General features: G+C 41.9%; 1 protein-coding gene across 1 annotated transcript in view; it reads left to right on the plus strand.

Annotated features, from left to right (window-relative positions):
* The window catches only part of drc11 (dynein regulatory complex subunit 11), a gene marked incomplete at both ends in the record, with an annotated part of 133,263 nt that overhangs the window by 93,189 nt on the left and 27,719 nt on the right, over positions 1-12,355 (plus strand). Inside the window, one exon of the mRNA XM_080720454.1 lies at positions 12,021-12,128. Within this exon, the coding sequence (XP_080576580.1) occupies positions 12,021-12,128 (108 nt within the window). The remainder of the gene's footprint in view (positions 1-12,020; positions 12,129-12,355) is intronic.

Consider the following 12,355-nt stretch of genomic DNA (forward strand, 5'->3'; position numbering starts at 1 on the left):
GTGCGTGTGTGTGTGTGTTACTTTACTTGTGAGGACCAAATACAGTATATAGACATATGTATACTGTGTTTCACAGCTAGAAAAATATTCAGGTTGTGAGGCCTGTCACAATTATTACATAAACGTCTAATTGCAGTTTTTGGACATAATTCGCAATTATTTTGTCATAATCGTTGAAAAATTTTCATATATTTTTAAACTTTTTCAAAAAATAGTGGAAATAGCTGAGATCTACAAACTCACACCGCGCCGCGATGCGAGCTTGTAGATCCGCTATTTCCACTCTCAACGTTGTCAAATGTCTTTGTATATTTAGGTTATGTGTCAAATCTGCCATGTGCAACTTCAACGCCTACAAGCCAAACAGAAATGTAATTGTCAACGAACAACAAAAACACAATTAAATTGTTAATCGCAATTATTTGAGTGACAATTAATCGTCATTCAAAATGTTATAATCGTGACAGCCCTTTAGTTGGGGTTTGGGTTTAGGATTGGACATTTATAGGTTGGGGATTAGAGACAAGAGTTACATCTTATCCAAAAAATAAAAATAGTGCACATACCGGTACATGCTATGTTTCGGCTTTAGACTTCTGATAAAAGCTGTCAATAAAAAAATATACCATTAATCAAATCACTGTTTTCAAACATCGATGTCCTCGCAATTATGGAAATACAAACCTGCATGCGTGCTTTACATCTGTTTCCAGGGACGAGGGTGTTTTAAATCTCTCTGGTGTGCGTCCCTTCACTCTCTCTCTCTCTCTCTCTAAGACTCACTGCTGTTCACCGGTTCAGCGCGTTCTGATCATTTTCATGCGATCGCCCATCGCTTCCACGTCTCTGCACATGTGTGTGTTCCTGTGATCTTTGTGTGCGCTCCTCACTGTGAGCAGGTTGCTCCGTCCACGCACACACACACACACACACACACACACACACACGCACACACACACACCACACACACACACACACACACACACAGACACACAGTGTTTCATGCATGTAGCTCGGGGCGTCACTGGACACTGTCAAGATTGTTTTCATTTATCTTCATCCTTTTAAAATGATTCTGTCTGTTTTTTTCTTCTTCACCTCTCTCATGCGTTTGTCTGTTTCTCATCTTACGCTCATCGTCTATAATGGTGAACTCCATCTGCCCCTCTCTCTCTTTCTCTCTCTCTCTCTCTCTCTCTCTGTGTCTTTCTTTGGGTCTTTTCATGGTCCAGTGTCCCTGGACGCTCTCTGTCACAACATCGTGTTCATATGTTTCGTCCTCGTCTGTGTGTTTCTGGTCTTCGTCGGTTCTTGAAGACTCGACCGCTCCTGCCCTCCAGTATTATTAATTTCACACCATCTTCTTCGTGCTTTTTTCCCGCCATGTTCTCTTCTCGTCCCATCACGGTGGTGTTTGACGTGTGAACATAATCAGTCTGCTTGTCCTCCTATTCATGTTTATTCATGCCTTCCTCTAAGGCAGCGGTTCTCAGCCTGTGGGCCGGGACCCCCAGGGGGGTCCCCCAAATTATTTTGGGGGGGTCCCCAGATGATTAACTTAACGTGCAACATTGTTTTCTCACTCAACAGTAAACAAACCACCATAAAGTTTAAGTGTATAGAGGATATCTGCACATTTCTAAAGTGACAATTTAAGGACTTTTTAATACTTCTAAAATGACAAATTAAACATTGGCCAAATTGTCAAATATTAGAGGCAGAAATTGTGAAAATGGCAGAACTACATGCTCACAACGCCTCGCGTTGCAATGCCTCAACTCTTAGTGCTCGTCAGGGTGGGGGGTCCCCAGTTAAAATGTCATTATTTTGGGGGGTCGTGACCTGAAAAGGTTGAAAACTACTGCTCTAAGGCAGTGCTTTTCAAGCTTTGGGGGCTCAGGGTACCCCTACAGTATATCTTTCTTTCATCCATGGCACCCCTAAATTACATTGTTACTTTTCACTCCAGCACCTTATATTTATTATTCATATTATTATTTTTTTCACAGTAGCATAACTCTGTCATACTTATTTGTATCGTTCTAATGACTATTTCTCAGCATTGCAAACTAGAATACAACAGAGCAGAATAGAATATAATGTAATAAAATACACCAGACCGTACAAGAATCTGTCTCTCGGGGCTCTCTTTCATTTGTTTTCATTTCCGATTTTCATTATTTTCAAGCGAAGCGTTTCCATGTTTTTTATGTTTTATTTGTTGTCCGGTGGTACGTACTGTGAGTGCTTCTCCGGACATGTTCTCCATTTTCCTCTGCCTCTCACATCTCATGTTCATGTCGTTTACACTCTCAAATTGACTTAAAGTGCCAAAAGTACAAAGTATTTGTTATGCCAAATGTCCCCTTTCCCAAGTTTTCAAAGGTATGCAGTACATTGTATAAAAATCCTTATTGAAAATATCAGATCTACAAGCTCACAAATGCTTTGCATCGCGACGCATTGTGAGCTTGTAGATTGGCTATTCTCAAATGGCCAAAAAATATAATGTGGTTAGTGTATGTTTTGTAATGATAATCAAAATCTTCAACGTAACTGGTTTCAAATAGTCGTAGTGGAGTAAAAGTATAATATTTGCCTCTGAGATGTAGTGGAGTAGAAGTAAAAGCACTGAAAACTGGACATGCTCCTGTAAAGTAAAAACAAATATCTCAAAATTGTACTTAAGTACTGTACATGAGTAAATGTACTTAGTTACGTTACACCACTGATGTTCCAAAAATATCAGAAATAGATCGTCTATTTTCGGCAAAGAGGTTTGGTGTCAAGGGGAAAAAGAGCAGACTAAGTACAGAGTGAAATGTCAACTTTATCAAGTATTGACGGTTCAAGTGGTTAAATATCTGAAACACCAATTTACATGAATCAAAAATACACTGATGATTGTGCTGTCAAACAATGAAACTATATGGAATCTATGAACAGGTTGTGGGGGGTCCCTGCTTCATCTCTTCAAAATAGTGTACAAGCTCACAATGTGTCAAATCACGACGTGTTTTGGGCTTTAGATCTGCTATTTTTGCTACTTTTGTGCCACACTGTTGTATGATGAAGAAGGAAGGAAGTTAATTTTCTGAAAAAACAAAAAGTTGGAGATACAAGGTATCTTACTGACATCAACGATATTCATGTGTTACCTGTGCTCTCTTCTCTTCTCTTCTCTTCTCTTCTTTTCTCTTCTCTTCTCTTCTCTTCTCTTCTCTTCTCTTCTCTTCTCTTCTCTTCTCTTCTCTTCTCTTCTCTTCTCTGATCTCTCTCATCTGCTCTGTCTGTCTATAATTCCCATTGTTGCAGAGGCCTTTCATGCCGGCTACCAGCTGTGCTGTGTTTGGCATGAGAAAAGGGAATTTGTTTAGCCAATAGGTCAAGTCCACTTCAGTGTAACAAAGTCTGCTTCTCAAACCTTTTAATTTCAAGGACCCCCAGTGTGGTACACATTAGGCCATGGAACCCCTCTATGGGTCCATTTGGTTCCATTCGTATACTCCCTGAGTTACAGATCTGTAAGGGTCCATTAGGTTCTATTTGTATACTCCCTGAGTTACAGATCTGTAAGGGTCCATTTTTGTTCCAAACTATCGACAATCTAGCTGTGGGTTAGGGTTAGTTGAACACTGTGTGTTGTATAGCAGTGTCTCAGTGGTGGCTGTTGCTATAGAACAGTTCCTAAAGGTTTTCAGCTTGAGACCCTTTTTTGATTATTTTTTTTTTGTAATGGAATTAGCAGACCTACTGTACAAGCTACATGTTGAAATATGAAGCGTTGTGAGCTTGTAGATTGTCAAGTTTGAGCTATTTTGGAAAAATGTTTCATTACATTTCAGATTTCTTTGACTGACTTTGACCACCCATACAGAACATGGCAGTGACCCAGCATATCGGTGGCAACCCAATGTTTGTGAAACACTGCTGTAGAACAGTCATCCACTTTGCAGGCCGTTTCCAAACAGCGATTAAAGAATGAATCAGCATTACACCCTCCCCGTGAAAAAACTCAACTCCCATAACTATGAATGTACCATCGCCGCCCCTCGTTATCGCTCACGGTCCCGGTGAAGTCTTTCTGTCCCCGCTGGCTATGGAAAGACTGAATAATGATTTAATAGACTGAATGAGCAACGCAGAGACATGCCTGTCATCGCTTTGACGTCACTCTCTGATGTCTTACCATTATGGTAAGACTCGACAGAGGCAGCATGACTACCAAGGAAATGGATTTGCATGAATTAGCCTCAGGAATGAATCTGAGTGTGTGTGTGTGTGTGTGTGCGTGTGTGGCCTCCACTACCTCACTATAGATAGGACACGACAATGAGACATCATTCACTGTTTACTGTAATGTTGGTATCAACCCTTTCATCCATCCATCCATATCCGCTTATCAAGAATCAGGCCACGGGGGTAACGGCTCTGTAGCAACTCATAATGTAATAACGGCTCATAATGTAATAAGGGCTCATAATGTAATAAAAAAAATGTAATAAAAACTCATAATGTAATAATCAGCTCATAATGTAATAAAAAAACGAGCGCATAACGTAATAACAGATTTTTCAATAATGTAATAATGTAATAATGTGTTACATTAAGAACCTCCACATAGGAGGCTCATAATGTAATAAAACTTCATAATGTAATAATGGCCTATTTTTTTGGTAAATATCATGGTATTTGCGACCGACCCCCAGGGACCCCCAGGGACCCCCAGGGACCCCCTGCCACCGCTGCCAAATAGTGCAAAAATGACCAAATCAACACCCCAACTGGGCTGCTCACGGGGGAATTCCCAGGGACCACCGACTCCTGCTACTCCAACAGTCCTTCACCTTCATTGGTTTAACTTTGCCCCGCCCCCTCCCCTCATTGGCCGAAAGTTTATTTGGCTTTACTCATCAACTGTTTGTCGTACAAACTTGTGGGTGGTGTCAATTGACTTGATTAAGAGTCCTTAACCTTAATTGGTTTAACTTTGTCCCACCCCCTCCTCTGATTGGCCGAAACTTTATTTGGCTTTACTCATCAACCATTTGTCGTACAAACTTGAGGGTGGAACCAATGCCACTCACAGGCCTTTTTGTGTACATACTGTGACCTGATGGTCGCTTATCTCCTGATTAGGGAGCCTTACTGGTATCATGGTAGTATCATGTCAGTGTCATGGTCAGTATCCTGGTCAGTATCATGTCAGTATCCTGGTCAGTATCATGCCAGTATCATGTCAGTATCATGGTCAGTATCATATCAGTGGCATGGTCAGTATCCTGGTCAGTATCATGCCAGTATCATGGTCAGTATCATGTCAGTATCATGGTCAGTATAATGACCGTATCATGTCGGTGTCATGGTCAGTATCCTAGTCAGTATCATGCCAGTATCATGGTCAGTATCACGTCAGTGTCATGGTCAGTATCATGTCAGTATCATGGTCAGTATCATGTCAGTGTCATGGTCAGTATCATGTCAGTATCATGGTCAGTATCCCAGTCAGTATCATGTCAGTATCATGGTCAGTATCCTAGTCAGTATCATGTCAGTATCATGGTCAGTATCCTGGTCAGTATCATGCCAGTATCATGGTCAGTATCATGTCAGTGTCATGGTCAGTATCATGTCAGTATCATGTCAGTATCATGGTCAGTATCATGTCAGTATCATGGTCAGTTTCAGTCAGTGTCATGGTCAGTATCATGTCAGTGTCAAGGTCAGTATCCCAGTCAGTATCATGCCATATCATGTCAGTATCATGGTCAGTATCATGGTCAGTATCCTGGTCAGTATAATGTCAGTATCCTGGTCAGTATCATGCCAGTATCATGTCAGTATCCTGGTCAGTATCATGTCAGTATCATGGTCAGTATCATGGCAGTATTGTAGGCTATATCATGTAGGGAAGGAAGGTCACCAGTCTCTGTCTGTCTGTCTGTCTGTCTGTCTGTCTGTCTGTCTGTCTGTCTGTCTGTCTCACTATCAGCAGGATCACACCCTTATTACTTCATAATGTAATAAAATTTATTAATGTAATAATTGCCAATTTTTTTTGAAAACTATCTTATATAACGGTCTTATATAAGGGTCATTTGTGTATGGTGTGATGTCATACTGATTGCGGTCATTTGTGTACGGTGTGATGTCATACTGATGTCAGCAGTGTGATGTCATACTGATGCGGAGATATGAGCAGGGCAAAGGTGTGACGTGTGACCGACGGACGGACGGACGGACGGACGGCCGGTGGAGGTTTTGATACCAGTAAGACTCCCTAATCGGGAGACCAGTAAGACTCCCTAATCGGGAGATAAGCGACCGTTGGTCGCTTATCTCCACAAATATAACCGACGAATCTCACTAAGTCTGACCTCACAAGCCCCATATTTGGACACGAACAACATATAACTCCATATATAGAGACATAGCTGCTGACATCAGTATGACATCACACTGCTGACATCAGTATGACATCACACCGTACACAAACAAAGGTGTGACGTGTGACGGACGGACGGACGGACGGACGGACGGACGGACGGCCGGTGGAGGTTTTGATACTAAAATGCGCCCTAACGGTCGCAATAAGCGACCATCAGGTCACAGTATACACAAAAAGGCCTGTGAGTGGCATTGGTTCCACCCTCAAGTTTGTACGACAAATGGTTGATGAGTAAAGCCAAATAAAGTTTCGGCCAATCAGAGGAGGGGATGGGGCAAAGTTAAACCAATTAAGGTTAAGGACTCTTAATCAAGTCAATTGACACCACCCACAAGTTTGTACGACAAACAGTTGATGAGTAAAGCCAAATAAACTTTTGGCCAATGAGGGGAGGGGGCGGGGCAAAGTTAAACCAATGAAGGTGAAGGACTGTTGGAGTAGCAGGAGTCGGTGGTCCCTGGGAATTCCCCCATGAGCAGCCCAGTTGGGGTGTTGATTTGATCATTTTTGCACTATTTGGCGGCGGTGGCAGGGGGTCCCTGGGGGTCCCTGGGGGTCCGTGGAGGTCGGTCGCAAATACCATGATATTTACCAAAAAAATAGGCCATTATTACATTATGAAGTTTTATTACATTATGAGCCTCCTATGTGGAGGTTCTTAATGTAACACATTATTACATTATTACATTATTGAAAAATCTGTTATTACGTTATGCGCTCGTTTTTTTATTACATTATGAGCTGATTATTACATTATGAGTTTTTATTACATTTTTTTTATTACATTATGAGCCCTTATTACATTATGAGCCGTTATTACATTATGAGTTGCTACAGGCTCCAACAGAGATTTCCAGTGTTCCCTCTCCTGAGCAACATTATCCACATCCCTGGGGAGGATCCCGAGGCGTTCCCAGGCCAGTGTGGCGATGTAATCCCTCCATCTGGTCTTTGGTCTGCCTCAGGGTCTGCTCCCAGTGGGATGTGCTGCGAGGAACTTTGGTTGATTGAATTGATTGAATATTGTATTAGACAAAAATATTGTATTAGACAAAAATGTAGAATAGTTCAAGTACAGTCGAAACAAAAGAAATGAAGTACAAAACACTCTGCCTAAAAGGAACACCCCAAAAAAGCCCTTGCGGTCTTGTTTCCAAATTGGTATTCCATATATAGTCTCCTTATCACACTTGCTCGGTTGGTGTCCCCCAGGGATCAATAGTAGGACCAATTCTGTTTTCTCTGTTTATAAACGATCTACCTGATGTATGTAAAGATGTACATATTCAGATGTACGCAGATGATGCTGTTATACTGACTCATGGAAAGAGCTATGCAGAGGTGTCAACGGTTTTAACTTCTGTTCTGACCAGCGTTCAGGACTGGCTTACAGACTCATGCCTGCTCCTGAATGCAAAAAAGACGGTCTGCATGGCTTTTTCCAAAAGACCAGTTGTGATGGAATCATCAAATGTGTTTCTGGGTGGAGAGGAACTTGAACTTGTGTCAGAGTTCAAGTACCTCGGGGTCATGTTAGACTCAACCCTAACCTTTAAAAAACATGTAAAAAAGGTTACAAACACAATCAAGTTCAACCTTCAGAACTTTAAACAAATCGGACCTTTTTTGGCAGTTAGTGCTGCTAAATCGTATCTCCAATGCATGATCCTATCACACATTGAGTACTGTTTCACAAACTGGTCTTGCACAGGTATAACGACTCTCAAACCCATTGAACAGCTATATAAGAGTGCGCTTAAGGTATTCGATAGGAAACCCCACTCATATCACCATCAGGGTTTCCTGCAGCACTTTACAGGCCAGGCGCCCCGCCTGGCCAGAAAACCCCCCCGCCCCCCCCCCCCAAGGGTATAAAAAAAAAAAAAAAAAAAAAAAAAATTCAAAAAAACTTTTTGGACCTCCAACAATGTACTAGGCATGATCGCGATCGCGAAATTGCATGTTTAACCCCCATACCAACCCTATCTTTCAAACATGGCAGCCATGTTTGTTTACATTTGAAGAAAACATAAGGGCTGGTATCTCCTGAATGCCTGAACGGATTTCCAAGCGATTTTTTTTTGTTTGAAAGCTGTGAAAAGCGTGTACATGCATAGTGCATCATCTGTGCACGAATTCGTACACCAGCGTGCACACTATTTTTTTAACCCTTTGGTGGCGAACCGGCAATATAAGTTATTCAATGTTGAATAAATGTGGATGATAGCATGTAGTTGTGTTTTCCGTCATCATGGGCACATTCATGTGTTTTTTATAGGGCAAAAATAAGAATTAATATTAAAAATTAAGTGAATTAATTACTCGAATTAATTAATTAATTATCAAAAATTTTCGGATCCCCCCCTGGTCAAGACTTTTTCCTGCAGGAAACCCTGACCATTGTAATATTCTTCAGAGGTACCGTTTTCTGAGTTTCGCTAATTTTAAGGTATTTAAACAGGTCAGTATCATATATAGACCCTAAATGGTCTATGCCCACCTCCCCTAAAGGAATTCATAAAAAGGAAGCCTGATAGAGGACTCAATACTAGAGCAATCACTAGAGGGGATTGCGAAGTACCGTACCGGGTAACCGCTTTTGGAAAAAACACCCTTTCAGTGCAGGGATGTTCAATCTGGAATGACCTACCTCTAACAATAAGAGACTGTTTGTCATTTCCATCCTTCAAGTTCAATCTAAAAAAATGGTTAGTTGACAATCAAACCTGTGACCATGTATAGTTCTAAGAGTACAGCTCATGCCATGTACGTATATTTTTAACTATCCTTTTTTAATGTAGGGTACTGTTAGTAATATGTGTTGTTTTGTTGTTTTTTTCTTGGTTCAGGAAAAATAGTATTTGTATGTATGTTCTTAGGCGCCCTCTCCTAATGTAGGGTTACTGTTTGTTGGTATGTATTGTTTTGTCTTCATGTGGGGACTACGGATGAAATTTAGCATTCTTGCTAATTCCGGCTTATTTACATTGCATTCATGTAGTGTTCATTAATATGCATTGTCCCGTCTAAATAAACAAATAAAGTAAGTAAGTATCTCCTTTCCATCTAGATTCTCTGCATTCTGTTGAGTTAAATACCACTGTCAAGGTCAAGATCCACCTAAGCAATATGACGTGAAAGATAATAATTTACCAATGTATATTTCACTGTGTAAAAAAAGAAGGAAAATAAAGAAAATAAACCGTTGCACACAGGGGCAACTCTGACTGGCATGCCACAAAACTGTGAAAATTGATGACAGTTTTGTGGGGCCATTTTTAGCCGAATGAATGTTTTTTTTCACATGCTACTTAAAGCAGATTTATGTTTTGTTTCTGTTGCAATTTGTGACCGAACACAGCTGAGGGCTAGTCATTGAATTTTTTTTTTCATTTTCAGCTGGGAATCATAGCTACAAAATGATATATTGGTTGTGAAGATTGACCCAACAGTTTTGTAGATATAGCTTATAGAGTTATGCCATGCAGAAATACTAGATCTGAGAAATTCAGCCTTTTAGATAAAATGTAACCTGCAAAATGTGAGGTTTCTCTTCACATTAATTTAAAAAAGTCTTATTTACATGCAGAGTTAAGCTCTGGCGTTTAAGTGAAATGTAGCCTGATATTTATGAAATGCTTTTGTGGCTTTATCACATTTTAGAAAAAAGAAAAAGTAAATTCAGTGCTGGTCTAAAGCTGTGCTTTCCGAAATGACTGCCCCTCTGCTATGCTGGGACACATTTGTTTGAGGTTAACCCCTTATTTTCAATAGAATGCCTGCACTACTAGCAGGAGAGCAAAGTGCTAGGGTTCGAGGGGCAGAAAACAGTCATGGCCCTCAGTTCCCACCTGATGTCGTGAGGGAGTTCTGACTGCTCCAGTCCGTACTGAATAACTGCTAGCTTGCATAACGTCTTCAGGCTAGGACTTAAATCTAGAATGTACAGGTATTTGGGTTTTGAGTATCCCCCAAAGAGGACGATGCGATCTCCCATCTGGCACCAGCGCAGAACGGACCACACAGATGGGCCTTTGCCTTTGGGCTCAACCTTCGTCCAGGAGAAGGTCTCAGGGCTGAAATGCCACAGATAACTAGCTCTCATTGTGTCATCAGATATGTACAGCTCTCCATTGTAGGTAAAGATTGAACGATAATAGCGTGTTCCTGGATGAGTCTGTGAGGAAGGTGTGTTCAGCCAGCAGTTGGTCTCTGTGTCAAACACTCTGACAGCGAGGTAGAAGTCATCCGCCACGTTCCCTTTTCCCCCCAAAACAAACATCTTTGTCCCGATGATGGTGGCAGAGTGATGTGATGAAGCAGGTTGAGGAGTTCCGCTGGTGTTAATTAAAGACCAGATCATTGTGGAAGTGTCCAACCTGTAGATGTCATTAGTGTATCTATGATCCTGGGTCTGTCCTCCATGGACATACATGATCTTACCCAAGACACAGGCTGAGGGGTAGAACCTCCCCTCTGGAATGGTCCCTGACACCTTGGGTAAGAACCAGCTGTGGGTGTCAACATCAAATGCATAAAGGACGTTGCTGTAAGGATACCCTCCCCAGAAGTAGACAACATATTCTATCACCACAGCTGTGTGGCCCTTACGCCTTTGGCGGAACCCATTGCCTTCTTCGACTCTCCCAATTCTCACTGTGGTCAACTCCCTCCAGCGTAAAGACACTGTGTTGAAAATGTGCGTATAACACTCCATATATAAAATGTTCCCAGAACACACCATAATAAAGACGTACAGCTTGTTCTGCACCACAGCATCAGCAACACTAAAAGATCCTGGCCCTCCAGTCGGATTTACCGTCCAGCGGAACATTTCTCACACTGCAAAATTCTTTGGATCTGCAAAGACTGGTATGGACAACACACTGAAGTGCTAATGTGTGTTTAGAGCTTATATTATTTCAGTGGCAGATGTCACACAAAGCCTTGCCAATCCACAAAAGCCAATGACAAAATAAAGCGTCCAGCTGTCAAGCTTACCGCTGCCCTGTTGGCTGCTCTAGGCAGAACGTTCCCAGATTCCACACCTGTAACTGCGTCCTGAATCTGTAATAACACCTTTTATTATGCAATTCCCTGAGAGATGCCACATCATGCTGCTGATATCACCTCTCATTTCACCCTATACAGTAAATGGAGCTTATGTGGCACCCATGTCCATATACATATGGTGTGTAACCGTCTCCATGACGCCAGCTATAGGATGATGGCCTCAGCCCATAAGTCCCTGCTCCTTGTATGGCTATCTTCACGTCTTATTAAACCTTAATATGCAAACATACAACCTTTGTTTTGTTTTGTTTTGTTAATGTTATGTTATTATGGCGGTAAGGAAGGTTGACTTGCCTCTGTTGCTTTGACCACCACAATTATGGCACCATCCAAAAATGTTCACGGTTACAGTATATTTAACTCTTCTACTGCCAAATCTAGGCTTTGTTGTCGTCTGTTCCCTGCCATCAAAATACCTTACCTTTGATGAACTGTTGCAGGGTTAGTTACTGCTATGAACCTCCCCCCCCCCCCTCCCCCCTCTTCTCTCTCTCTCCAGGTGAGTACAACTACCTGGGCACCACCCTGCGCCAGGCGGGCATCGAACCCATGCCCTCTCTGTCAGACGTCAGGCAGCTCGTTGCCCTGTACGCCATACTGCCCCTGGGTGAGTGACACAAACCTACTACTACTACTACTACACACACACACACACACACACACACACACACACACACACACACACACACACACTGTAGGTCTTTGATGCTATACTTGACTGGAGGTGTTGAGTGATGTCTTCTATACCAGCAGGGTGGTCTGTTTGTTCTCAACCTGTGGGTCGGGATCCCCAGGGGGGGGTGGTCCCAGATGATTAACTTAATGTGCAACAGT

This window comes from Nannobrachium achirus (genome assembly GCF_963921795.1).
Source record: "Nannobrachium achirus genome assembly, chromosome: 24".
Lineage (NCBI taxonomy): Eukaryota > Metazoa > Chordata > Actinopteri > Myctophiformes > Myctophidae > Nannobrachium > Nannobrachium achirus.